The sequence below is a fragment of the Coregonus lavaretus genome (genome assembly GCF_964263955.1).
Source record: "Coregonus lavaretus genome assembly, chromosome: 29".
Classification (NCBI taxonomy): Eukaryota; Metazoa; Chordata; class Actinopteri; order Salmoniformes; family Salmonidae; genus Coregonus; species Coregonus lavaretus.
In genome coordinates this window covers 18,568,386-18,596,264 of record NC_140016.1, presented here as the reverse complement: position 1 = coordinate 18,596,264, position 27,879 = coordinate 18,568,386, and the positions used below count along the sequence as shown (strand labels likewise).

General features: G+C 44.2%; 3 protein-coding genes and 1 long non-coding RNA gene across 8 annotated transcripts; all 4 read right to left on the bottom strand.

Annotated features, from left to right (window-relative positions):
• Positions 1-37: 37 nt before the first annotated feature.
• Positions 38-4,886, bottom strand: LOC311104942 (uncharacterized protein). Of its 2 annotated transcripts, none has more exons than XM_084146928.1 (5): positions 4,586-4,886; positions 3,893-4,332; positions 3,665-3,789; positions 3,063-3,213; positions 38-1,060 (listed from the first exon to the last, which is right to left on the bottom strand). In XM_084146928.1, the coding sequence occupies exons 2-5, from the start codon at positions 4,194-4,196 to the stop codon at positions 276-278; spliced, it is 1,365 nt and encodes a 454-aa protein (XP_084003054.1). In that variant the 5' UTR covers positions 4,197-4,332; positions 4,586-4,886; the 3' UTR covers positions 38-275. The 2 variants fall into 2 exon arrangements, with proteins under 2 accessions (XP_084003054.1, XP_084003055.1); XM_084146929.1 differs by having other exon boundaries at positions 3,063-3,189.
• Positions 4,887-7,847: 2,961 nt separating this feature from the next.
• LOC311104816 (zinc finger protein 711-like) lies at positions 7,848-12,962 on the bottom strand. Its single transcript, XM_084146743.1, has 5 exons — positions 12,592-12,962; positions 11,570-11,938; positions 11,279-11,418; positions 10,164-10,224; positions 7,848-10,073 (listed from the first exon to the last, which is right to left on the bottom strand). Exons 2-5 carry the CDS (start codon positions 11,859-11,861, stop codon positions 8,632-8,634), a joined length of 1,935 nt encoding a protein of 644 aa, XP_084002869.1. The 5' UTR covers positions 11,862-11,938; positions 12,592-12,962; the 3' UTR covers positions 7,848-8,631.
• Positions 12,963-13,669: 707 nt separating this feature from the next.
• LOC311104801 lies at positions 13,670-18,052 on the bottom strand. Of its 4 annotated transcripts, XR_014610187.1 has the most exons (6): positions 17,760-18,052; positions 17,003-17,326; positions 15,643-15,710; positions 15,211-15,304; positions 14,925-15,030; positions 13,670-13,949 (listed from the first exon to the last, which is right to left on the bottom strand). It is a non-coding gene; the product is annotated as an uncharacterized lncRNA (long non-coding RNA). The 4 variants fall into 4 exon arrangements; XR_014610184.1 differs by having other exon boundaries at positions 13,670-15,030; positions 15,211-15,319; XR_014610185.1 differs by having other exon boundaries at positions 13,670-15,030; positions 15,207-15,304.
• A 4,635-nt stretch (positions 18,053-22,687) lies between these two features.
• On the bottom strand, positions 22,688-27,633 carry LOC311104748 (uncharacterized protein). Its single transcript, XM_084146645.1, has 3 exons — positions 27,484-27,633; positions 26,683-27,225; positions 22,688-23,665 (listed from the first exon to the last, which is right to left on the bottom strand). The coding sequence occupies exons 2-3, from the start codon at positions 27,002-27,004 to the stop codon at positions 22,812-22,814; spliced, it is 1,176 nt and encodes a 391-aa protein (XP_084002771.1). The 5' UTR covers positions 27,005-27,225; positions 27,484-27,633; the 3' UTR covers positions 22,688-22,811.
• Positions 27,634-27,879: the final 246 nt, after the last annotated feature.

Below are 27,879 nucleotides of genomic sequence, written 5' to 3'. Positions count from 1 at the left end.
CTGAATACTTATGTAAATGTGATATGTTTTTTTTTTTATATACATTTGCAAAAATGTCTACAAACCTTGTTTTGTCATTATGGGGTATTGTGTGTTATCTATGGGGGGAAAAAACTATTTAATCAATTTTAGAATAAGGCTGTAACGTAACAAAATGTGGAAAAAGTCAAGGGGTCTGAATACTTCCCGAATGCACTGTAAGAACACTCATTTTCCATTTCAAAATGTTTTCTCCCATTAGCTCCTACAGAATGTGACCCTGTTTTCCTGTCCCTTTAACCAGTAGAGGGGAGAGCGTTGCCATCCTGGTCGTACTCATCCTCATGGTATGGCAGGCCCTGGTGTACCTTCTGGTAGTGCACCCTCAGGTTGCCCCTGTGGGCGAACCTCTTGCCGCACTCCTGGCAGACAAAGGGTCTCTTCCCCAGGTGGACGTCTCTCTGGTGGGCCCGGAGGTTCCCGCTACGGGCAAAACGCTTCCCACACTGGGTGCAGCCGAACGGCCTTTCCCCTGTGTGGACGCGGGTGTGCACCGTGAGCTCTGACGGAGTCAGGAAGCTCTTGTCGCACACCAAGCAGGGGTACATCCTCACCCCCGTGTGGCGCAGCAGGTGCCTGCGCTGGTGGGATGGGTAGCTGAAGCTCTTGCCGCAGTACGGGCAAGTGTAGGGTCTCGCCCCGCCCAGTGTGTGTGCATGACCTTGTGCGTGTTTGTGAGCGTGTGTGTTGGGGTGTGGTCTGACTGGGTCCTTGGCAGCCAATGACCAGCGGTTCTGATGAACTAGGCCCCTCCCTCTGTCGTCTCTTGGTCTCAGGCCTCTCTGGGATTGGTTGGTTTGGTCGTGTGACTGTCGGAGCTCTCTCTGCTCTAGTACCTGGTCTGGGCTCTGGTCCAGGAAGCTGGGATCCTGAAGCTCTAGAGGAACCCCACTGGCCCAGGGGTCAAGCCCAGGAGACCTGTGGTCGGGTCTGGGAGAGAAATGTCCAACCCGGGGGCCATGGAAGAAGGAGGTGGAGCTCTGGCTCTGAAGAGGTCTAGGGTCTCCCTCCCAATGGGATACTACCAAGAGATAGGAACAAGAAACAACATCATGAAGGGAGCTCAATACACACATTCCAACAATTCCACAAGTATAAAATACAGTATGAACAGACAACGTTTATTTCCTCTAAACCTAGTCCCACCAGGATTCCGTTTAGTTGTGATAGTTGTGGGCCAAAATGCTTGATATTGCTGTGGCAATTCTTACATTTTGCATGGCAATTTGCAATGATTTTGTCACGAAAATGTGGTGACGGGGGAAAAGTTGACCTGTTTTATTGAACCATTTTATGCCGTAAAAGTGGGGTGACTGGTTAAGATTGAAAGCCCTCTTTTTGTAGTGAGGTGATCGGACAGTTATACAGTGCCTTCGGAAAGTATTCAGACCCCTTGACTTTTTCCACAGTTACTTTACAGCCTTATAAAAAATTGTGTTTGATGTAATCCTCAGCAATCTACACACAATACCCCATAAAGACAAAGAGAAAACAGTTTTTTAGAAATGTTTGCAGATTTCTTAAAAATTCAAAACAGAAATACCTTATTCACACAAGTATTCAGACCCTTTGCTATGCGACTCGAAATTGAGCTCAGGTGCATCTTGTTTCCATTGATCATCCTTGAGCTGTTTCTACAAGTTGATTGGAGTCCACCTGTGCTAAAGTCTATTGATTGGACAGGATTTGGAAAGGCACACACCTGTTTATATAAGGTCCCACAGTTGACAGTGCATGTCAGTGCAAAAACCAAGCCATGAGGTCGAAGAAATTGTCCGTAGAGCTCCGAGACAGGATTGTGTCCAGGCACAGATCCTGGGGAAAGGGTACCAAAAAATGTCTACAGCATTGAAGGTCCCCAAGAACACAGTGGCCTCCATCATTCTTAAATGGAAGAAGTTTGGAACAACCAAGACTCTTCATAGAGCTGGCTGCACGGCCAAACTGAGCAATCGGGGGAGAAGGGCCTTGGTCAGGGAGGTGACCAAGAACCCAATGGTCACTCTGACAGAGCTCCAGAGTTCCTCTGTGGAGATGGGAGAACCTTCCAGAAGGACAACCATCTCTGCAGCACTCCAGCAATTAGGCCTTTATGGTAGAGTGGCCAGACGAAAACCACTCCTCAGTAAAAGGCACATGACAGCCCGGTCTGGTCTGATGAAACCAAGATTGAACTCTTTGACCTGAATGCCAAGCGTCACATATGGAGGAAACCTGGCACCATCCCTACGGTGAAGCATGGTGGTGGCAGCATCATGCTGTGGGGATGTTTTTCAGCGGCAGGGACTGGGAGACTAGTCAGGGTCGAGGGAAAGATGAAGGGAGCAAAGTACAGAGATCCATGATGAAAACCTGCTCCAGAGCGCTCAGGACCTCAAACTGGGCCGAAGGTTCACCTTCCAACATGACAACGACCCTAACGACACAGCCAAGACAACGCAGGAGTGGCTTCGGGACAAGTCTCAATGTCCTTGAGTGGCCCAGCCAGAGCCCGGACTTGAACCCGATAGAACATCTCTGGAGAGACCTGAAAATTGCTGCGCAACAACGCTCCCCATCCAACCCGAGAGCTTGAGAGGATCTGTAGAGAAGAATGGGAGAAACTCCCCAAATACAGGTGTGCCAAGCTTGTAGTGTCATACCCAAGAAGACTCAATGCTGTAATCGCTGCCAAAGGTGCTTCAACAATGTACTGAGTAAAGGGTCTGAATACTTATGTAAATGTGATATTTCCGTTTTAAATTTTTTATAAAGTAGCAAAAAATACATATATATACTGTTTTTGCTTTTCTTGAAAAAGTCTAAATACTTTCCGAAGGCACTGTATGTGGTAATGTTAATATTGATTTGACTGTTTCATGCAATAATAGTGTGGTGATTGGCCAAATTTGCAAGCCCTAGCATAACATTCGAGGAGTTGTTGATTTAGCCAAAAAAAGTATCTATTGCAGAATCGCTAAATCCTGGAGGGACTGTAAAACACAAACGTGTGTATTGATTGGTTAAGGATTAAACTTCCTTACACTTCACCTTGGTCCCTGTTGTGTCAGACAAGGGGTCTCCTAGCCTCTGAACCCCAGCAGAAGAGCTCCTCCCTGGCCCTTGGCCCTCCTCCTCCCCCTCTACAGGGGCAGGGTGGGGCTCCTCAAACTGTGGAAGAGGGCAATGTTTAAGCTGAAGGGAGAGAATAAAACATTAATGTGGGGGACAGCGTCACAGCACAGTGTTGAACAGCTTTTGAATAAATTAACCACTGAAAACAACTCAAACCTGCATTACTATTTTTATTCCACCTTTATTTAACTAGGCAAGTTAGTTAAGAACAAATTCTTGTTTACAATGTCGGCCTACCGCCGCAAATCCCTCCCCTAACCCGGACGACGCTGGGCCAATCGTGCGCCGCCCTATGGGACTCCCGAACACGGCCAGTTGTGATACAGCCCGGGATCACACCCGGGTCTGTAGTGACACCTCTAGCACTGCGATGCAGTGCCTTAGACCGCTGCGCCACTCGGGAGACTACCTCCTTGACAGAATAAAATTGTAATAAAACAGCTAAATGAGACTGAAAACATTGAGAAAGACAGACATTCTTATTGTGTTAGAGAATGACTGTGAGTCTGACCTCTTCTTTGATGGAGGACCCCTCCAGCTCAGTCCCCTCCTTTTTCATCCTGGGGGGCTTCTTACACCCGCTGTCCTGGACCAATTTGGGGGTCTCAGAGGCCGCATCCGAATCCCAGCTTGAACCTGAACAGACGGCGCAGGACAGACAACCAGACAGTAGTTTAGGGGTGTTTTCAACCAAAATGTTCCTAAGATCATTTTCAGATGAGACATCCGGTTTTCTTACCAGCTCTTGGTTCAGACTGCTGCCTAGGGCTGCCATCTCCTCCTGTTTTTCTCTCTGGTCCTTCTACCACGTCCAATAGGCCTTCTCCTTCTTCTTCCTCTCCTTCCTTCTTCAGCCTCCTCTCTGCCCTCTCCAGCCTCCCCCTCAGTCCTGTGATCTCCTCTCCTCTCTGCGTCAGCTCCTCCTGCTGCTCACACAGACTGCTCTCAAAGATCTTGGCGATCTCACACACCGCCGCCGCCAGCAGGGAGTCCATGACGGTGGCCAGCTGGGCGTGAAACGTGTTCCTTACAGACTCCAGCATCGTGGCAATGATGGTGTCCCTTACCGCCTGCTCTGGGGGCACCAGGGGTAGATAGGGTGGAGGGTTACACCGAGTCCCAAGGAGAGGAGCACTTCTTTGCTGTCAATCAAGTGGGGTGGTGATGAGGAGGATGTCACTATGGTAGACGATGGAACAGTAATTTATAAAAATGTGACCCTCTATGTGACATGCAGCAATGTTGGAGTCAACCTAGCTACAGCTGTCTCCTTTCCAGTCCACCACAATGATCTGGCCCTGAGCCAGTCTGTGAAGCGTAAGTAGTTACATAGCCAAGTAGCAAACACCACACCCCTCCAGAATCACTGCTCGTAAGCTGGCTAGACCACTAACATCCAGTCTACATGCTATTAATAACATATGAGACTTACCATAAAACAAACACTGAAGACTGTGAAGAGTGCAGCCAGGCGAATCAAGCTAGCTAGACAGCTAAACAAGGTTAGCTCTGGATGGCAGGCTCAGTTAACGTTATTTAACTAGCTCGTTAACAAAGATGCAAGAAACCTGGAAGAGCAGTTGCTGTATGTAGCTACAGTACTTTCTTTATCAGCCGAGTCATTTGGAATTCGTGTAGACAACTCAAACTCGCAGATTTTTAGATTTTTCTATTGACTAAAATGGCTAGCGAAATCTATGGAAGCAAGCCATGTTGATTCTCAGTCTCGCGATGAGACTTTCTCCTCTACGGGATTTGCAATTCCCTAGCCGGATGGATGGAAGTGAGACCAAGGGGGAAATGAGTTTGGAGATCTAAAGCTTTTTTTAATATATTTTTATTAACAACAAATCAATACAAAAAGTACATGGGGGAACACAAGTATATATAAATAATATACAAAGTACAATTGGGCTAGGGGGTACAATATCACATTACACAAGGACCTTAAGGGGCATACACACACTATAATTCTAACAGCTTTTTCGTTGGTAGAGTATTTAATTGTCTTAAAATATAGTTCAATTTATTTTTGTAAGGTAAGAAAATGTGGTGTTTTGTTTGTAAATTTACATTTATGAATATGAAATTTGGCCAAAAGAATAATGAAATTAATTACATAAAATTGTTTCAACTTATTTATATAGTAGGTAAAGAATCCAATCAGTACATCTCTCCATAATAGTGTAAAATCTTCATAAATGTGTTCAATTATAAATCTACTGATGTCTTGCCACAGATTCCTTACATGAAAACAATTCCAAAAAAGATGCAACACCGTTTCTGGGTGGTCATTATAAAAGGTACAATTTGAATTTAGGTTTTTCTTAAACTTCTTCATATAGTGGTTGGCAGGATAATATTTATGAATCATTTTAACAGAGACTTCCTTAATTTTGTTAATAAGTAGGTATGTGTGTGGCAACATCCAACATATATTATCAATAAAACCGTTCCAATAAGGCATAGCTACAACATCCTGCTGAAACAAGGCTTAAATACTGTAGCTCTATTGTTGTTGAATGGACCAATAGAAAAACAAATCTTTCCTACTGATGAGTCAACGTGGTTAATCGTAGGTATGTTCTGAGGGACTTGATACGTTCCTGAATAATAAAGCAACACGGTACGGTTTCTCATTTTGCATTTTAGTCATTTAGCAGACGCTCTTATCCAGAGCGACTTATTAGTGAGTGCATACATTTTCATACTGGCCCCCCGTGGGAAACGAACCCACAACCCTGGCGTTGCAAGCGCCATGCTCTACCAACTGAGCTACAGGGGACTGTAGCTCAGTTTCAACTTTCTCCACAGAAAGTTGAAAAGCATCTAGTCTATCTCTTTGCTTATTTACCGTCAAGATATAACGATAGAGCGGCATGTTAGCCTAGAGATACCCTCAGCCTTGGTTATTAGGACTCGATCTAAAGCACAGACAGAAGGGATAACCCAGACACGTCACAGGGGTTATAAAGTTGAAGCATCCAGTTTAGAACGTTTTCTCGCCACCAAATATGGTAGTGAGAGGAAGTCCAGTCGCGGGTAGTGTTAATTTTCTCATCGATTAAACATCTGATCTCAACATTTTTCTGTTCCCAAAACGAAAATCTGTTACGAACACAGTGCACTAAGTTTTATGGACATGATTCTTTGCCAAAGTTTCCAAAAATTGCGTTGTTTAGGAGTGCAAGATCGAAATAAGTTTGTGCACGCGCACGTCACAGAGGAGGCGTTCCCTAACGAAGATATGCAAATACATGCAACAACGGGCCAATAGGATCTCGCGCTTGGTCCTGCCCACTATGCTTCATTTGCTCCCATTGGAAACGACACAGATGAACTATCTTGGGTTAGTTATAAATATCTTTGTCGAAAGCCTTGTACGCATTGCAGGCCTTAAACCTCAAATCTGTTTTGTAAAACTGACTGGCCAAACAGCAAGTTACAAGTGACCAAATCGGATGTGTGTGTGTTCAGATAGCAGTCATTTGCTGACATGGCTACGCTAGTTGTCATAGTAACGAAGGGTGTGCGAACAGTGGTATAGGCTGATTGGTAACCATCAGAAGTTATGTAGCAAGCTAAGGTGACAACAATGCCTGCCATGGACGTTTTCCAGTTGCTTTGAATGTTTAAAATCATAGGTATCCAACTATCAAAACGAGTCCTTTTTGGCTAGCCACAGCAGTCAACTATACAGCGGTTTATCATTCTGGCACATTCACTAATTTGTTTAAACAATTTGCAAGCTAGTTAGCTACCACAAGTTCTTGCCAAACTGTCAACAGAGTAGCTAGCAAGCAACAATATATGCCAAATAAGTCTAAAAAACACTTGAGGGCAAATAAATCTTCAAATAAAAGCTTCCTGCCATCCAGGACCTCTATACCAGGCGGTGTCAGAGGAAGGCCCTCAAAATTGTCAAAGACTCCAGCCACCCTAGTCATAGACTGTTCTCTCTGCTACCGCACGGCAAGCGGTACCGGAGTGCCAAGTCTAGGTCCAAAACACTTCTCAACAGCTTCTACCCCCAAGCCATAAGACTCCTGAACAGCTAATCATGGCTACCCGGACTATTTGCACTGCCCCCCCCACCCCATCCTTTTTACGCTGCTGCTACTCTGTTAAGTATTTATGCATAGTCACTTTAACTCTACCCACATGTACATATTACCTCAACTACCTCAACTAGCCGGTGCCCCCGCACATTGACTCTGCAACGGTACCCCCCTGTATATATAGCCTCCCTACTGTCACTTTATTTTACTTCTGCTCTTTTTTTCTCAACACTTTTTTTGTTGTTGTTTTATTCTTACTTTTTTTGTTTAAAATAAATGCACTGTTGGTTAAGGGCTGTAAGTAAGCATTTCACTGTAATGTCTGCACCGGTTGTATTCGGAGCATGTGACCAATAAAATTTGATTTGATTTGAAATCAGATATGACCACTCCGACAAGTCACATTGCCAGGACTCATATTTGTATCTGACTTCACACCACCTACAAAGGTGGTTTGAATTATCAGATTCCACGTGTTTTTTGGCTGTTCAGACTGCATGAAAATGAACAGATTCAAATTGGATATGCAAAGAAAATTGGATTTGAGTCACTTCAATGTGAACACAGCTTTTAATTGTGACACACCAACCTAAAGATCTAACGACTTGAAATAATTATTGCAAATGAGGAACATGTACTATTTGTAATCCTTTATTACTGAGGTCTCTCTATTGCCCATGTTTGTGCAATCATTGTAATTCATAAAAGGTCACTAAGAAATTGGGTGATCCATGAACACCCCTATTGGAGTATGCATGACCTATTAAGGTAAGTCAACCTCCAGTAAATACAGATATTATTAATGTAAAAAAAAAACTGATTTTCAGTATTTTCAGAGTCAGAAACATGGGTATTTTCTGCCCTGTGCTTTTCTTGACAACATAGGGAATGTACAGTACAATGAACATGTTACATTTGTCATAATAACATATAAATGATAGACGTGTTTACATGGAACTAAAACCATAAAACTAAAAACATGGCTCCAAGGCGTTGAAATCAAATCGCCATAAACCGGTCTGGCACTGACTTTAAAAAAGCGTGATCCTGCAACCCCCAGAAAACAGATTTATCCCCATATCACAGGTTGAACAGTGATACCCATATTGAGCACCATATCACAAACATTGATCACCATATCACAAGTTTTTGTGAATCACAAGTCTTTGTGAGTTTGCGCTTTCTTCGTCCTCTCTCAGCATCATGTTAGTTCACTGGGCACAAGGGTTGGGGTCAATTCCCTTTTCACTCAGTCAGTCAATGATAACAAAAACGCTCAATGAAAATAAACAGCACTTTTCAAAATCACAAATGTAATTTCAAATGGACGTAATAATCTGATTTCCTTAATGTAATTCGAATTGACCCCGGCCCTGCTGAACACTCCAATGTGACTGGGCCGAGCCATGTGGGGACAGACTCAGGCATGGACAGTTTCATAGTGGATTCTCAGGGAGTTACTGTTGTGGAAAGTCCTGCTACAGCGAGGACAGCGGGACCGCGGGTTTGGTTTCTTGAATTGGTGGACTTGTAGCAGATGTCTTTTACGTTCGGCCATGGTCTCAAATTGCTTGACACACTTGAGGCATTGGTACTTCTTTCCCGGGTGGGCGGACCTCCTGTGGCTGATCAAGATGGGGTGACAGCGGAATTTCTTGCCGCACTCTTCGCAGCTGAGCGGTTTCTCACCTGTGTGGATGCGGAAGTGTTGAACGAGGCTAATCTGTGAACTTAGCAGCTTTTTACACACTGTGCATTGGAACAAGCCGTCTGTTTCTATCATTTGTTTCCGTTTGCTGTTTGCCTTTGCACGTCGATCGTCTTTGCTCTTTGATTTGATGGCAGGTTGCTGCTCAGCACCGTTAGCAATGGGATCCTCCACTGGTGCAGTCCAGGAGAGGTCTCCGCTGCTCTCCTCACCCCCGTACACATCCGCATGGGCTTTACGCAAATGCAATATCAGGAACTGCTTTACACGGAACCTCTGCCCACACTGGTTACAAGGGTACGGTCTCTCACCTGTGTGAATGCGTTCGTGGTCCTGCAGGGAATTTGCAGAAGTGTACTCCTTATGGCAAACGTGACAAGAATAAAGTTCTGGATGTGTGCTGCCTTCTTTGGGGGAGCCAACTTTGTTGTTTGGGGAGGTAGGATTGTCTTTGGGGGGTAGTGGTTTAGCCTTGCTGGCAGGGAGAGGTTTCACTTTGCTGGGAGAGAGAGGTTTGTTGATGGGGGAAGTAGGCTTTGTTCTGCTGGGGGAGAGGGGTTTCACTTTGTGGTTGATAGAGTTGGACTTTTCTTTGATGCTAGAGCAAGGTTTGTTATTTTCTGTTTTGCCGTGGCTGTTCAACGTGTGCACACGGAGTGCACTTGGATACGGAAACTTTTTGGGACACTTAGGACATTTGTATGTCCCCTTGTTATGAGACCTCATGTGCACAGAAAGGCCAAACTCTCTGTGAAAGCCCTTCCCACAGTATTTGCAGCAGAAACTCTTGTCAGTTCCAATGGTTGTTGCTTCTTCCTCTGCATTAGTTTCCATTTTTAAATGCTTTCTTCTCCTTCCTACCTTCTTTTTCACTATGTCACTCGTTTTCCCATGTCTCCCCTCACTGTGTTTGCTTTGTAAGTCACTATCTTTTCCTTGTCTTGTGCGGTGCCTCAAGACATTCTTGTCTGACAAGACGCTGCTCTGGGGTTCCGGATTTTCTTGTTTGGACGTGCACAACAGACTACCATGGGTCTTCCTCAGCCCCCGCCCCCGCCCCCGTCCTACTGAACCACAACCGTACCCTGACCCGGCCACGCTCAGTTCAGGTAAGTCTTTTAACCGTCTGGTTAACAACTGCTCCGCAGCCGACCCTGTAGGAGAGAGGAGCATGGGGTCAGTAATGATGTCCTGCACCAGGAGCTGAATTACAATTACGAGGTGCAAGGATGATTTACTCTTACCTTTTCGTGGAGGACTCCTGGCTAGGGCTGTCAGCAAGTGGTTATCAAAATCTTCAGCCTGCTAAAACACAGACTCATAATGAATATGCTCACAACCAAAAACGCCACCAAAGTACTACTAAAGCAGACGTTAAAAGAGTGACTTTCATGAGAAAATAAATAAAATCATGGAAAACCAGATGTTTTAGGCTTAGTTATAGTGAAACATCAATTCTGGTCTTCATTTTGACAGCTCGTTGTAAATGTGATATATTTAGGTGTTTTAGTAGCAAATCTAGCTCTTTTTGCCCCTCACAGTTCAACTCTACCATTGAAATCGTGATGTAGAGGTGCCTTAAGAAGGTGCCTCCACGTCATCTCAAGGGAGTGGTTCGGTATGAAATACACACCCTTCTAGATGTGCTGGGTGGTACCACCTCAAGGCTTGCTATAAAAGCAGGTGACAGTGTTATTTGGTAATGGTTTTGGTAAGTGTGCCAATATATTTAGCATTACGCTTCCTTGACTAGACTACTGACGTTACACAAAATTCAAAAGGCAGTAAGGCATATTTCCCCATATGACCAAATTAAAAAATTTTGCTTACTGTTTCATACACATCTATGAGCTTTTACAAAGAAAGAAAAAACATGTAGGCAATGAGGATTATATGTTTATATTCGTAGCTACATCCATCGTAACAACAAATAGATGATAATGGTGGTTCTTAAACTTGTTGTACTTTCTCCCAACTGCTATGACAGATTGGTGGTGCATTGTGAGTTTTAATCCCACATGCGGCAGATATTCAGTACCAGTCAAAAGTTTGGACACACCTACTCATTCCAGGGTTTTTCTTTATTTTTACTATTTTCTTTAATGAGAAAGTATTGGGATCAGGTACAACTACGTTTACCCACCCCCAAAATGAATATTTATGAACAATTCTCCCAACCTGAATGCATTTTTTAAAAATGTGAATGGGTTGAGCAAAGGCTGAAATTGGGGTTGAGAGTTACCCTTTACCCTAATTAACAGAAGCCACTTTTTTTGTTCAGCCCGTGTGCTACATTTGGGTGTGCATGATGACTGTCTGTTTACTGATTCAGGTTTCCCACACTGGACCGGTCACTGACCTCTTGTTTGATGTTAGGGATGCGCCATAGAGACACACTCAGTGGTCGCAGGTCCACCCATGGCCCCTCATTTTCCTTTTTGATCTTCAAGGGTGGAATTAAGGAATCTTCTGACTGAAGGGGCTCGCACCAATCGGGTACTGCATAGAAACCCAAAGATAGAAATGTAATGACACAGAATAATAAAGCTCAGCTGACACCAACCGGGAGAAAAAACATGCAGATCATGTCTACAGTGTCAACAAGCCCTGAAATTGTATGTTGCTATTTGTCTACACATTATCAAGTTACCTTCGTCTTCTATCTCAGCAATTGTCGTCACATCAGAGACTGTTTGCCCAGAGGTGTTGGCAGCCATATCGTCCAAATCCTCTCTTTTTCCACCCTCCTTCAACCTCATCTCTGCCCGCCTCAGCTTCCCTTTCAATGCTGAGATCTCCTCTACGCTCTGCGTCAGCTCTGCCTGCTGCGCACTCAGACTGCCTTCAAAGATCTTGGAGATCTCACACACGGCCGCAGTGAGCAGGGAGTCCATGACGGAGGACAGCTGCATCCTGAAGGTGTTCTGCACCTTCTCCGACATCTCTGGTCCCCCTGGCTCCACCTCCACCTGGCTCAGGTTTGTGTGATGTCACCCAGGTTCTAGAGCTGGAAGCTCAGCTGTCAATCAACAAGAATCATATAAACATCAGTGGGTACACAGAATAACAGTAAAGTTACAGTACAGTAGACTAACACTGTATTCAATATCAGGAAACTATTTTTGGCTTATTTGACCAAATTCAAAAAGGTAAAGCTAAAGTTTCTAACTTTAAACTTTAGAAAATACTGCTGGGATTGTTTTCAAACTAAAGAAACGATGCTGATTAGCTGTGTCTGTGATCAAAGAGGTCTTGCAGAAGGTGCTACTTTAATTTGATGCTTTGGTTAAACCTTTTTTGTCATCAACATAACATTTATACCTCACATTCCTTAATTATTTAACTTTCAAAACCGGATTTATCCGGATGTATGCCGCTGTAACGTTAGTTACAGTACGTTAACGTTACACAACTCGAGATGAAGACATTGTGGGCTAGTACAAACGAGTTTAAAATGTCGTGTGTGCCACATAGCTAACTGTATTAACGTCTATACATGCACGTTATACTGTTTTAAATGTTGTTATCATTTGCAAAGGTGTATGCATTGCTTACAGACGAGCAAGTCCAACACAACATGCAGTAAATGTGCAAAGCTAGCTAGCTGGGGATCCGCGCGCGAAAACGTAAACATGGCAGACACATTGATGCAGTCTGTCGGTCAGCACGAACCTGCAAAAACAGCGGTCTCTAAACCAACTGACTACGTTGGCTTGGTCGTCGGCGTATATTTTCAATGTATGGAGCATACAATATTTACTGTTAGAACTGTACGCTGTAGTGCAAATGCTCGAATTAGCTACTACACCACAATTTTCCGAGTGGACCTCGCCTCTCCGCCTACCCTCGCGATTTTACATATCCAATAAGATTCGGATGTGTCCCTGAGCACTGGCACGAGATTCCAATAGGGTCAAGCTGCGACGTCATCTCTCAGAGCAGTCATCCGGTAGGTAACGTTCAAAGACACAGCTCACAGTGAGTGAATATAATTTTTTTGTTGTTGGCATAACTGAAATTCCTTACTGTCATCTCTGCAGTCCATGACAAACGTCCGATAACCTAATCGTGTCTTGAGTGGCACCTTTCGAAACCCCCACTTCTCCTTATATGGTTCCTTTCGAAACGTCCATTCCTTTTGACACCCCCACTTTTCCTGAGAGATGCACTGCACTGAGAGATGACACCAGTAGATGGTAGCATAGAGAACCTGAGGGATGACTGCTCTGCGAGATGATGTCGCACCTGGACCCCCCTCCGAGATTACCTAAAAACACGCCACTTCCATACAGCTACGACTTTTTCGTAACAGGTTAGGAGAAGTTATGTAGCAGATTAGGAGAATTAGGTTAAGGTTAGGAAAAGGGTTAGCGAAAATGCTCTACTAACCTGCTACGAAAAGTCACAAATATGGTCCGTCCTTTACCTCAGTGGCACAAATCTAAGGTCAGTTTCGCATTGTTGGGAAGGGCCATAAGTAAGCATTTCACTGTTAGTTTCTGAAGCATGTGACATAACATTTGATTTGAAATTTGATTTGACTTTTGCTTTTCACTTCACAGAATCACTGCTCAGGATGGGGTAAGGTTTAGCTGATCCTAAATCACTGGTTAGAGGCAACTTTTATCTGGAGCCTCTCCCCTTGAAACAGCAAACTGAGGGTATTTACCAGAATCTGGACAGTCATTAACACTGTTTGAGCAATCAATTAAGAAATAACAACATTTAAGTTTATTATTTTTTATTCACATACACTTGCTTAGCCTTTCCTTTTGGGGGATTGCGGGAGGTAAATGTACCCCCCTGTAATTTTCAATGCCCTCACGACAATTCTCATCTAGGGTTCTCTGACAGAGCCGGACAATCCGGGTCAACCTCTGCCAGCACCACCTGGGAGGGACCACATGATAGGTGAACTTGTCTTCAGCATCACTTTCCTCGTCTGACATGAAATTGGGGTCTGCTCCAACCAAGAAGTCCAGATCTTCTAGGGCGAGGAGCTCTCCTCCCACCTTTACTCTCTGGAAGAGCTGAAATATTACAGAGAAAGACCTTGAATAAACAGCATTATAACTTGGTGAAATTGTGAATACAGACATTATATACACTGAGTGTACAAAACATTATGAACACCTGCTCGTTCCATGACAGACTGACCAGGTGAAAGTTATGATCCCTTATTGATGTCACTTGTTAAATCCACTTAAAAAACGAACTAGGCAAGTCAGTTAAGAACAAATTCTTATTTACAATGACGGCCTACACTGGCCAAACCCGGACGACGCTGGGCCAATTGAGCGCCGCCCTATGGGACTCCCAATCACGGCCGGTTGTGATACAGTCTGGAATCGAACCAGGGGGTCTGTAGTGACGCCTCAAGCACTGAGATGCAGTGCCTTAGACCGCTGCGCCACTTGGGAGCCCAATAAAATCAGTGCATATGAAGGGGAGGAGACAGAAATATTTTTAAGCCTTGAGACAATTGAGACATGGATTGTGTATGTGTGCCATTCAAAGGGTGAATGGGAAAGACAAAATATATAAGTGCCTTTGAACGGGGTATGGTAGTAGGTGCCAGGCACACCGGTCTGTGTGAAGAACTACAATCCTGCTGGGTTTTTCCCGCTCAACAGTTTCCCGTGGGTATAAAGAATGGTCCACCACCCAAAGGACATCCAGCCAACTTGACACAACTCGGGGAAGCATTGGAGTCAACATGGGCCAGTATCCCTGTGGAACGCTTTCAACACCTTGTAGAGTCCATGCCCAACAAATTGAGGCTGTTCTGAGGGCAAAAAGGGGTGCAACTCAATATTAGGAAGGTGTTCTTAATGTTTTGTACACTCAGTGTATATTCCCAAGCTTTCAACGTGAATATCCTAGATGAAGTAAGACACAGGATTTAAAAAAATATTATAATATCTGATTGGTGTGTGGTTATATTGAGTGGTGTGTGTTACTGATGTTACTGTGTGTAACTACTTCATGTTACTGTATAACATAACCTGGCTCCTCCTGCTGGTGAGGATTTTGTACTTGATCACCTCCACGCTGCCCTCCAGCTCAATCTCCCTTGAGCCTTCCAATACTCATAAGCCCTGTAACACGCCTCTATGGGCAGTGAAAAATAATTGTTACAATACTGTGGATATGATACAGCATTGACTAATTTTACTGATATCCCAAGATAAATGGATTAGGATGCACATATTTTTGAAGAGGAGGTATTCTTTACATTGTCACCACACATTCTGTACATGTCTGGTAGCTACAGAAAATTAACTCACTCACTTCTGATGAGACTGTCGGGCCCCCAGTTTTGCCTCAATCCTTCACAATCTGCATCACTGCTTTGGTCACCTCCTCATTGTGAAGGGACCTGAAGCTGAAAAATGATAACCTAAGATTATTAAAAGAAACACAAGTGTGATCATTTAGTCATTTAGCAGACGCTCTTATCTAGAGCAACTTACAGTTAGTGAGTGCATACATTTTCATACTGGCCCCCCGTGGGAAACGAACCCACAACCCTGGCGTTGCAAGCGCCATGCTCTACCAACTGAGCTACAGGGGACTACAACTGTAGTTGACAACTAGACTTAGCATTTTCCTCTACAATGGAGTGAGTAATCAACTGAAAACCATGAAATGTTTGAGTAAATCAAACTAACAAAACCAAGCAGCTTTTCAAAGAGTCAATGGCCTTGTTATTAAAGTACATACCAGTCATTTGGGCCGAATCTCCATTTCAGCTCCTCCCCAAGCTGCTTATGGGACTGTCTTACTGTCACCTGTTAGGAATAAAGAGATACACAGTACAATAACTGACCAATCCAATGTGGAGATTAGAGAGGCTAACAAATGTATATAGCTAGCAACAGAGCGCTCCTAAAGTATTGGGACAGTGGCACATTTTGTTGTTGTTTTGGCTCTGTACTCCAGCACTTTGGATTTGAAATGATAGAATGACTATGAGGTTAAAGTGCAGACTGTCAGCTTTAATTATTTGAGGGTAGTTTCATCCTTATCGGGTGAACCGTTTAGAAATTACAGCACTTTTTGTACATAGTCCCCTCCATTTTAGGGTACCAAAAGTATTGGGACAAATTCATTTATGTGTATTAAAGTAGTAAAAAGTGTAGTATTTGGTCCCATATTCATAGCACACAACGACGACATCAGGCTTGTGACTCTACATATTTGTTAGATGCATTTGCTGGGTTTTTCTTGGTTGTGTTTCAGATTATTTTGTGCCCAATAGAAATGCATTATATATTTAAGCAAGAAGTCCAGAGCGGGTATGGTATTTGGCCAATATACCACAGCTAAGGGCTATTCTTTCGCACAACGCAACGCTGAGTGCCTGGATACAGCCCTTAGCCATGGTATATTGGTCATGTACCACAAACCCCTGAGGTGCCTTATTGCTATTATAAACTGGTTACCAACTAATTAGAACAGTAAACAAGTCATTTTATGTCATTTCCGTGGCTTTCAGCCAATCAGCATTCAGGGCTCAAACTACCCAGTTTATAAAATGTAGTGTCATTTTGGAGTCATTTGTATTGTAAATAAGAATTGAATATGTTTCTAAACACTTCTACATTCATGTGGATGCTACCATGATTACGGATAATTCTTAATGAATCGTGAATAATGATGAGTGAGAATGTTAGACGCACAAATATCATACCCCCAACACATGCTAACCACTCACCATTACAATAACAGGGGAGGTTAGAATTTTTGGGGGGGAGGTATAATATTTGTGCATCTAACTTTCTCACTCATTATTCTCTATTCATTCATGATTATCCATAATCATGGTAGCATCCACATGAATGTAGAAGTGTTTAGAAACATATTCTATACTTATTTAAAATAAAAGTGGCTCCAAAATGACACAATACATTATTTACCATTCATTTCTATCGGGCACAAAATAATCTGAAACACATTTCAAATCCAAAGTGCTGGAGTACAGAGCCAAAACAACAAAACATGTCAGTCCCAATACTTTTGGAGCTCAACACTGTATGTTGTTTACAACAAGCCCAGTGCAATGATTTCATATCAAACTCACTAATAATTCCAGCAGAATAATAATCATTGCAGCTCTTGATGTAACATGAGGGTGAAAGGTAACTGAGGGTGAAGGCTGCTCCTCATTGGTCCATGGTGCTGGGAGTTGAGGTGGAGGCTGAGGCTTACTGGTCCACGGTGCAGACAAGTCAGGGTTACTATGGGGGACATCGGTGTATGGGATCGTCAGGGTTAGCACATCCCCCCCAGTCTACCTGTGCATAGGCCTCCTCTTTGACATGGACCTCATGGGCCTCTGTCAAAGCGTTGAGTCCCTCTGACTGGAGAATCTCATCCTGTTTGATACCACAACCCTCCTCTGCTCCTGAGGAAAGGCCAGAACCAGATATAGTATTCATGGTGTGTGTCAGCTTTAACCTGTATAGTCGATGTTACCTCTGTCTAAACTAGTATCAACACAACCCATCAACATGGTATTACCATGGTAATTAGTTGGGCCGGGACGATACCAGTATTGCAATATTCTCTCCATGGCAAACATGAAATAGACAGAACTCTTTGGTCCTTTAAAAACCTGCTGTATGTAAAATAGTGTGCTATAGCTTGGAAAATAAATAATGATGTTTGTTTCCAACATTCGTGCTATTTTCCCTAAAGAAGTCAAATCTGCTTCGTGTTTTGTTTCCTTGCCATGATACTAATGAGTATCGTGATACTGGTATGGTCCCGGCCCTAGTAATTACATTAGATAGATATAATCAATCCCAGAGGGGACATTCAGTTGTAAAAGCACTCACCTGACAGAGCCTATTCTCTCTCCTCAGTGTCTCCAGCACAACCACATCTCCTACACATCCCCCTCTGCTCTCTCTCTTCTTTCTCTACTCCTTCTCTTCAACTTCCCTCCTCTTCCGCTCCTCCCCTCCACCTCTGCTCACACCGCTGCAGCCTCGCCTTCAAGACATCCACTTCCTGCTTGCTCCGTGTCACTTCCTCCAGGAAGCTGTCCTTCACCAGCCAAGTGATCTCATGCACGGCTGTTTTGAGGACCGTTTCCATGACTCCATTGTGTTGGTACTGGAAGGTGAGGATGACTTCTGACATAACTGCAACAACATCAACTCAACACTGGAAAATATAGTTCACAGCCAGTCTTCTATGGATGAGCTGCCCCCCTTGTTTCCCAGTTTGGTTCACTATATTAATGGAAAGACTGGGATTTAGCCTCCTCCAGATCACACCAGTGCCCAGAGAGTCAGGGATCTTCCTCCTGGAAACGGGCAAGCTGTCAAAAACACCAAATGTGGTCTTGATGTGCCTCAAATATCTTGTCAGTATTAGGCAGCTCACCTACCAATGATTTAGCCCAGAAACATGCTCCTAATGAACAAACCCTTACTTACACCACTTTTTGCCTTTGGTTAGGCACATCAAATAATCAATTTCTCAAGCTTGCTAGCTAGTGTAGCTAACTTTAGCTACATACAATAACACAGGGTAGTAGCAGCTTTCTGACCATTTGACTCAAATAAAACATATTCGTAGCACTTCTCAGACGGAAGTTTTTGCTGTGCATCAACAAATCAGCTAGTTACAAACATCCTATCTCTCCTAGAACTGTAAACAGAAGTAACCGAGACAGGTAGCTAGCTACTGTAATAAGCTAGCTAACAGCTACTAGCTAGACTGGGGTTTCCACTAGATAACAGAGACAGGTAGCTAGTTATTCTTCTTCGATGAGGTTTAACGGCGGTTGGCATCTACTAGACTGGAGTATAACTCCCTTATAAACTCAGCAAAAAAAGAAACGTCCTCACTGTCAACTGCGTTTATTTTCAGCAAACTGAACGTGTGTAAATATTTGTATGAACATAATAACATTCAACAACTGAGACATAAACTGAACAAGTTCCACAGACATGTGACTAACAGAAATTGAATAATGTGTCCCTGAACAAAGGAGAGTTCAAAATCAAAAGTAACAGTCAGTATCTGGTGTGGCCACCAGCTGCATTAAGTACTGCAGTGCATATCCTCCTCATGGACTGCACCAGATTTGCCAGTTCTTGCTGTGAGATGTTACCCCACTCTTCCACCAAGGCACCTGCAAGTTCCCTGACATTTCTGGGGGGAATGGCCCTAGCCCTCACCCTCCGATCCAACAGGTCCCAGACGTGCTCAATGGGATGGGATCCGGCCTCTTCGCTGGCCTTGGCAGAACACTGACATTCCTGTTTTGCAAGAAATCACGCACAGAACAAGCAGTATGGCTGATGGCATTGTCAATCTGGAGGGTCATGTCAGGATGAGCCTGCAGGAAGGGTACCACATGAGGGAGGAGGATGTCTTCCCTGTAACGCACAGCGTTGAGATTGCCTGCAATGACAACAAGCTCAGACCATGACAGACCCTCCACCTCCAAATCGATCCCGCTCCAGAGTACAGGCCTCGGTGTAACGCTCATTCCTTCGACAATAAACGCGAATCCGACCATCACCCCTGGTGAGACAAAACCGCGACTCGTCAGTGAAGAGCACTTTTTGCCAGTCCTGTCTGGTCCAGCGACGGTGGGTTTGTGCCCATAGGCGACGTTGTTGCCAGTGATGTCTGGTGAGGACCTACCATAAAACAGGCCTACAAGCCCTCAGTCCAGCCTCTCTCAGCCTATTGTGGGCAGTCTGAGCACTGATGGAGGGATTGTGCGTTCCTGGTGTAACTCAGGCAGTTGTTGTTGCCATCCTGTACCTGTCCCGCAGGTGTGATGTTCGGATGTACCGATCCTGTGCAGGTGTTGTTACACGTGGTCTGCCACTGTGAGGACGATCAGCTGTCCATCCTGTCTCCCTGTAGCGCTGTCTTAGGCGTCTCACAGTACGGACATTGCAATTTATTGCCCTGGCCACATCTGCAGTCCTCATGCCTCCTTGCAGCATGCCTAAGGCACGTTCACGCAGATGAGCAGGGACCCTGGGCATCTTTCTTTTGGTGTTTTTCAGAGTCAGTAGAAAGGCCTCTTTAGTGTCCTAAGTTTTCATAACTGTGACCTTAATTACCTACCGTCTGTAAGCTGTTAGTGTCTTAACGACCGTTCCACAGGTGCATGTTCATTAATTGTTTATGGGTCATTGAACAAGCATGGGAAACAGTGTTTAAACCCTTTACAATGAAGATCTGTGATGTTATTTTGATTTTTACAAATTATCTTTGAAAGACAGGGTCCTGAAAAAGGGAAGTTTCTTTTTTTTGGTCTGTTTAGTTTACTTTAAAAAAAAAATATATATATATATATATATTTAAAAAATAATCAACAAATACCCTACCATCTAACCCTACACTCACAGAAAACCCACCACCCTACGCCACTATTTAAATCTATCCAGTCCAACCTCAGGCCAACAGCCTGAAAGGACGGGACACCACCACTCAACACACCCTGTAACTCTTCTGACGTCAAGTCTCGTATACCCAAATACCTCTCTGCAGCTGCCACCACAACCTCAATTTTCTGCAACTTACGTACCATCCCTGCAGTACAGTTGACAACCATTGCTATAAACGCTAAAAATCCAATGTTACTGAAGTGCATTCGGAAAGTATTCAGACCCCTTCACTTTTTTCACATTATATTACGTTACAGCCTTATTCGAAAATGTATTAAATTCTCTTTTTTTCCTCATCGATCTACAAACAATAACGCATAATGACAAAGCAAAAACAGGTTTTTAGAAATGTTTGCCAAAAAATAAAAAATAAATGAAATATACATTTACATAAAAGTGTTCAGACCCTTTACTCAGTACTTTGTTGAAGCACCTTTTGCAGGGATTACAGCCTTGAGTCTTCTTGGGTATGATGCTACAAGCTTGGCACACCTGTATTTGGGAAGTTTCTCCCATTGTTCTCTTCAGATCCTCTCAAGCTCTGTCAGGTTGGATGGGGAGCGTCGCTGGACAGCTATTTTCAGGTCTCTCCAGAGATGTTAGATCGGGTTCAAGTCCGGGTCTGGCTGGGCCACTCAAGGACATTCAGAGACTTGTCCCGAAGCCACTCCTGCATTGTCTTGGCTGTTGGAAGGTGAACCTTCGGCCCAGTCTGAGGTCCTGAGTGCTCTGGAGCAGGTTTTCATCAAGGATCTCTGTACTTTGCTCCGTTCATCTTTCCCTTGATCCTGACTAGTCTCCCAGTACCTGCCGCTGAAAAACATCCCCACAGCATGATGCTGCCACCACCATGCTTCACCGTAGGGATGGTATTGGCCAGGTGATGAGTGGTGCCAGGTTTCCTCCAGACATGATGCTTGGCATTCAGGCCAAAGAGTTCAATCTTGGTTTCATCAGACCAGAGAATCTTGTTCCTCATGGTCTGAAAGTCCTTTTGGTGCCTTTTGGCAAACTCCAATCAGGCTGTCATGTGCCTTTTACTGAGGAGTGGCGTCCTTCTGGCCACTCTACCATTAAGGCCTGATTGGTGGAGTTCTGCAGAGATGGTTGTCCTTCTGGAGGGTTCTCCAATCTCCACAACTCTGGAGCTCTGTCAGAGTGACCATCGGGTTCTTGGTCACCTCCCTGACCAAGGCACTACTCCACCGATTGCTCAGTTCGGCCAGGCGGCCAGCTCTAGGAAGAGTCTTGGTGATTACAAACTTCTTCCATTTAAGAATGATGGAAGCCACTGTGTTCTTGGGGACCTTCAATGCTGCAGACATTTTTTGGTACCCTTCCCCAGATCTGTGCCTCGACACAATCCCATCTCGGAGCTCTAACGATAATTCCTTCGACCTCATGGTTTGGTTTTTGCTCTGACATGCACTGTCAACTGTGGGACCTTATATAGACAGGATAGTGCCTTTCCAAATCATGTCCAATCAATTGAATTTTCCACAGGTGGACTCCAATCAAGTTGTAGAAACATCTCAAGGATGATCAATTGAAACAGGATGCACCTGCACTACTCTAACCCTGGAAACCTCAACCTGCTTCTCTCGCACTGGACATTTCTGATCCCCAGCCCCATGGGCACTCCTGCAATTAACACATACCACTACTTTCCCCAATGCTACTCATTCCTTTGTCTCATGCCCTGCTGTACACTTCTCACACCTTGGAACCTCCCTCCTACACACTGCTGCCACATGCCCATAAGCTTGACACCTGTAACAACGTAATGTGTTCGGCACAAAAGCTCGTACTGGATAACTTACATACCCTAACATCACTTTGTTGGGCAAAGACTCAACATCAAAACTCAAAAGACCAGACAACGACTCTTCTGTTTCTCCACTCACGCCACCCTGTCTGCATCGCACCAAATGACGAGCATCACAAACACCGGGAATCTTCCCCTTCAGTTGGTCAATTTTCACATTTACCGTTACCCCAGTAATCACTCCTTTCAATGGCGCACTTTTCTTGAGAGACGACAGGTAGCTAGCTACTATAATAAGCTAATAGCTAGACTGGAGAGGTTGGTACACGCCCATGGTCTGTGACATCGAGGTGATCATACTGCGAATGCGCAGAACTTGTACATCTTTTTCTTTGAGGTGGGAATCTCTGTCAAATGTATTTATTTCCCAGAGGAAGATATCTGTTACTCTATGGGCCGTTGTGGTTCGGAAAAGGCTACTTACATATTACTATTTTACGTTTAAGATATCTGTGTGTGTATGTCGCAGTTAATAACATCGTTTGACCAACCATTTAAGAAAGGATGAGAATAATTTCTTCATAGAGTTTTATTCCTCAACATCAAATGCATCAGCAACTATTGATACATTGAACATAGTACACGTGGGCAGTTATTTCCCCCCTCTGATTTTCTAAATCAACCTGCTTCATCTCAAAGGTCTACTACCTTGCTGCATGAACCTGTTCATGTCTTTTCAGGTCCGCTCTAGAATAGAATCTGTTCCCACAATCCGTGCAGTGGTAAGGCCTCTCTGCAGTGTGAAGGACCCTGTGTTTCTCCAAGCCGCTCTGAAGGCTGAAGCTCTTCCCACACTGAGAGCAGCTGAATGCTCTCTCCCTCATGTGGCGCTGCATGTGTACCCTGAAGTGGCACATGTACACAAAGCCCATACCGCACTGAGAGCAGGTGAAGGCCTTCTTCCCTGTGTGGTGGTACTTCTGGTGGTCTTTCAGGTTTCGGAGCTGAGGGAAGCTCTTCCCACAGTGTGGGCAGCTGAAGGGTTTGACCCTCAGCTGTGCCGTTGTGTTGATGCTCTCGAGGGCCCCCATAGCATGCTCTGTCCCCTGGGTGGGTATCACTGACCTTGAGAGTAGGTGCTGCTCCTTCCTGGTCCATGGTGCTGGAGGTAGTGGAGGCTCACTGGCCCATGGTGCTGGAGGAAAAGGCTCACTGGCCCATGGTGCTGGAGGAAGAGGCTCACTGGCCCATGGTGCTGGGAGTGGAGGTGGAGGCTGAGGCTCACTGGTCCAAGCCCCAGCAAGTGAGCTCAATCTCTGCAGACGACTCAGGCTCACTATGGAGGCATCTGTGGATGTGACCATCTGGGTAACCAGATCCCCCCAGTCATTGGGTTCTTCTTTGATATGGATCACATTGGCTTCCTTCTCTTCCATCCTTTCAGAGACACAGGAAGAGCTGGGTGTGGCCATTTCCTGTGGACCCTCTCTCTCTGGGAGAGCGCTGGGTACATCTGGCTGGAACATCTCCTGTTTGATAACACAACCTTCCTCTGCTCCTGAGGATAGAACAGAACAAAGTTATAGATCCTATATCAGGTGTGTGTTAGTCTGATTAATCAGGCTGTAATACACAATTAATTGGTATATACAGCCTGAAACTAAATGCCTGCAAAATTATGTAAATGTTCCTTACAAGCCAGAATAGTGAATAAAACTACATTTAAACTCTAGCGGTTGTCTGTGTGGTCTGTCCTTCAGCTGCTCAAAATTTGAGACAAAATATCCACAGGAAAGTATTGTTTACTCAACTTTTTAAAGAGTCGGTAGGTATATGGTCGTTAGGTATACAGTGAGGGAAAAAAGTATTTGATCCCCTGCTGATTTTGTATGTTTGCCCACTGTCAAAGACATGATCAGTCTATAATTTTAATGGTAGGTTTATTTGAACAGTGAGAGACAGAATAACAACAACAAAAAACAGAAAAACGCATGTCAAAAATGTTATAAATTGATTTGCATTTTAATGAGGGAAATAAGTATTTGACCCCTCTGCAAAACATGACTTAGTACTTGGTGGCAAAACCCTTGTTGGCAATCACAGAGGTCAGACGTTTCTTGTAGTTGGCCACCAGGTTTGCACACATCTCAGGAGGGATTTTGTTCCACTCCTCTTTGCAGATCTTCTACAAGTCATTAAGGTTTCGAGGCTGACGTTTGGCAACTCGAACCTTCAGCTCCCTCCACAGATTTTCTATGGGATTAAGGTCTGGAGACTGGCTAGGCCACTGCAGGACCTTAATGTGCTTCTTCTTGAGCCACTCCTTTGTTGCCTTGGCCGTGTGTTTTGGGTCATTGTCATGCTGGAATACCCATCCACGACCCATTTTCAATGCCCTGGCTGAGGGAAGCAGGTTCTCACCCAAGATTTGATGGTACATGGCCCCGTCCATCGTCCCTTTGATGCGGTGAAGTTGTCCTGTCCCCTTAGCAGAAAAACACCCCCAAAGCATAATGTTTCCACCTCCATATTTGACGGTGGGGATGGTGTTCTTGGGGTCATAGGCAGCATTCCTACTCCTCCAAACACGGCGAGTTGAGTTGATGCCAAAGAGCTCGATTTTGGTCTCATCTGACCACAACACCTCTGAAACATTCATATGTTCATTGGCAAACTTCAGACGGCCCTGTATATGGGCTTTCTTGAGCAGGGAGACCTTGCGGGCGCTGCAGGATTTCAGTCCTTCACGGCGTAGTGTGTTACCAATTGATTTCTTGGTGACTATGGTCCCAGCTGCCTTGAGATCATTGACAAGATCCTCCCGTGTAGTTCTGGGCTGATTCCTCACCGTTCTCATGATCATTGCAACTCCACAAGGTGAGATCTTGCATGGAGCCCCAGGCCGAGGGAGATTGACAGTTCTTTTGTGTTTCTTCCATTTGCGAATAATCGCACCAACTGTTGTCACCTTCTCACCAAGCTGCTTGGCGATGGTCTTGTAGCCCATTCCAGCCTTGTGTAGGTCTACAATCTTGTCCCTGACATCCTTGGAGAGCTCTTTGGTCTTGGCCATGGTGGAGAGTTTGGAATCTGATTGATTGATTGCTTCTGTGGACAGGTGTCTTTTATACAGGTAACAAACGGAGATTAGGAGCACTCCCTTTAAGAGTGTGCTCCTAATCTCAGCTCGTTACCTGTATAAAAGACACCTGGGAGCCAGAAATCTTTCTGATTGAGAGGGGTCAAATAGTTATTTCCCTCATTAAAATGCAAATCAATTTATAACATTTTTGACATGCGTTTTTCTGGATTTTTTTGTTGTTGTTCGGTATCTCACTGTTCAAATAAACCTACCATTAAAATTATAGACTGATCATTTCTTTGTCAGTGGGCAAACGTACAAAATCAGCAGGGGATCAAATACTTTTTCCCCTCACTGTATGGTTCAGTTCAGCACCAAGGTAAAGTTAGTTTTATATTGGATATTTGGTTCTCTCATCAATAGCTATTGAACCAAGCATGCCATGACCATGAAAATAAATCTTGAATAAAAAAAATAAAAAAGTGTGGATTGTTCTCCATCCTCCCGATTCAGAATATAAACATTTTATACCAATAAAACTAACTTTACCTCTGTGCCGAACCAAACCATATAACTACCTGCTCTTTAAAGTCGGGTAAACAATACTTTTCTGTGGATATTTTGTCTCAAATTTTGAGCAGCTAAAGGACAAACGGAAACCGGTACGCCCTCCGACGAACCATTAAAAGTGTTCCAGCCTGTATGGACATTGTTTTGTGAACAGTAATGAACAGTTTCAGCATTTCTACATGCCGTGTTGCATTATTCAAGTGTGCAAACTAGTGTGCAAACTAATGTGCAGCATGAGTGGGGACTGGGGAGCGAATGCAGCCCAGACAGCTCTAGCAATGAATGAGTAAGTGGAGCAGGCACTTTGCTTTCCGTGCTATAAAGGGGCTGCGCTGATACAGACTTGATCCTCTCAATCACGAGACACATTTGACAGAAGTACAGAACGTAGCAAAAATTCTAGTGCTGAATCGTACATTTAAAAAAAAAAAGTTACGAAGTTTCGGTATACTGTGCAACATTCATCTGCATTGACCCTATTTGCACAGACTTTTTTGACTCATCATATACGCTGCTCCTACTGTTTACTATCTGTCCATTTATTCTGAGTTATATGTACATATCTACCTCAATTACCTCGTACCCCTGCACATCGACTCAGTACTGGTACCCCTTCTGTATAGCCAAGTTATCGTTACTCATTGTGCATCTATTACTACTTTTATTATTACCTGGTACTTTTTTATTACTTCAAAATGTTATTTCTCTCTGCACTGTTGGGAAGGGCTCGTAAGTATTACACTGTTAGTCCACACCTGTTGTTTACGAAGCATGTGATGAATAACATTTGATTTTAATTTGAGTACGTTTTAATTAAATTTGATTCAACATTGTAAGGACGTTTCAGGCTGTATATACCAATTAATTGTGTATTACATCCTGATTAATCAGACTGTGTATGTGTATGGACTCTCCTCACTCACCTGACAGAGCCTCTTCTCTCTCCTCAGTGTCTCCAGCACAACCACATCTCCTACACATCCCCCTCTGCTCTCTCTCTTCCCTCTTCTTTCTCTGCTCTTTCTCTTCAACTTCCCTCCTCTTCCTCTCCTCCTCTCCGTCCCTCCATCTCTGCTCACACTGCTGCAGCCTCTCCTTCAAGACGTCCACTTCCTGATTACTCCGTGTCACTTTTTCCAGGAAGCTGTCCTTCACCAGCCGAGTGATCTCATGCACGGCGGTTTTGAGGATCGTTTCCATGACTCCATTGAGCTGGTACTGGAAGGTGAGGATGGCCTCTGACATAACCGCAACAACATCAACTGATCACTGGAAAATCAACCCCCCCCACCCCTTCCCTTACTGGTACCAGTCCCAGAGTTCACAGCCAGTCTTCTATGGATGAGCTGCCCCCCTTGTTTCCTAGTTTGGTTTACTATATTAATGGAAAGACTGGGATTTAGCCTCCTCCAGATCACACCAGTGCCCAGAGAGTCAGGGATATTCCTCCTGGAAACAGGGGCAAGCTGTCGAAAACACAAAATGTGGTCTTGATGTGCCTCAAATATCTTGTCAGTATTAGGCAGCTCACCTACCAATGATTTAGCCTAGAAACATGCTCGTAATGAACAAATTAATAAACCCTTACACCCCTTTTTGCTTGTGGTTAGGTGTATAAAATAATGCATTTATCAAGCTTGCTAGTTAGCTAGCTAGCTTTAGCTACAGATAATAACGCAGGGTAGTACTGTAGCAGCTCTGTTGATTTCAAAAAATATTCTTACCACTTCACAAACGTTGTTTTTTGTTGTTCGTCAACAAATCAGCTAGTTACAAATATCCTGTCTCTCCTAGAACTGTAGCTAGCTAGCTACTGTAATACGCTAACAGCTACTAGACAGACGGCTAGACATAAAATATAACTAACACAAGATGGTTAATCTGTGTCGTTTACAGCGGGAGCAAATGAAGCATAGTGGGCAGAACAAGCAGCAAAGCCAATCACGAGCTAGCGAGATCCCATTGGCATGTTGTAGCGTTATTTGTATCTTTCCGTAAGGGAACGTCTCTGTGAAGTGCGCGTGTGCACAAATTCAATTGAACCTTGCACTCGTTCTAAACAACGCAATTGTTTTAAATGTTGGCAAAGCGTCAAGTCTATAAAACCTAATGCACTGTGT

What these genes read in the sequence shown, in the direction of transcription:
- LOC311104942 (XM_084146928.1), bottom strand. Translation starts at nt 4,196, where the DNA reads ATGCTGGAGTCTGTAAGGAACACGTTTCACGCCCAGCTGGCCACCGTC. An exon ending in GGTCCTCCATCAAAGAAGAG is followed by an intron (nt 3,214 to 3,664) that starts GTCAGACTCACA and finishes CTCTCCCTTCAG; the next exon opens with CTTAAACATTGCCCTCTTCC. An exon ending in AACAGGGACCAAGGTGAAGT is followed by an intron (nt 1,061 to 3,062) that starts GTAAGGAAGTTT and finishes ATCTCTTGGTAG; the next exon opens with TATCCCATTGGGAGGGAGAC.
- LOC311104816 (XM_084146743.1), bottom strand. Translation starts at nt 11,861, where the DNA reads ATGTCGGAGAAGGTGCAGAACACCTTCAGGATGCAGCTGTCCTCCGTC. An exon ending in TGCTGAGATAGAAGACGAAG is followed by an intron (nt 11,419 to 11,569) that starts GTAACTTGATAA and finishes GTTTCTATGCAG; the next exon opens with TACCCGATTGGTGCGAGCCC. An exon ending in TCCCTAACATCAAACAAGAG is followed by an intron (nt 10,225 to 11,278) that starts GTCAGTGACCGG and finishes TCTGTGTTTTAG; the next exon opens with CAGGCTGAAGATTTTGATAA.
- LOC311104748 (XM_084146645.1), bottom strand. Translation starts at nt 27,004, where the DNA reads ATGTCAGAGGCCATCCTCACCTTCCAGTACCAGCTCAATGGAGTCATG. An exon ending in GAGAGAAGAGGCTCTGTCAG is followed by an intron (nt 23,666 to 26,682) that starts GTGAGTGAGGAG and finishes TTCTATCCTCAG; the next exon opens with GAGCAGAGGAAGGTTGTGTT.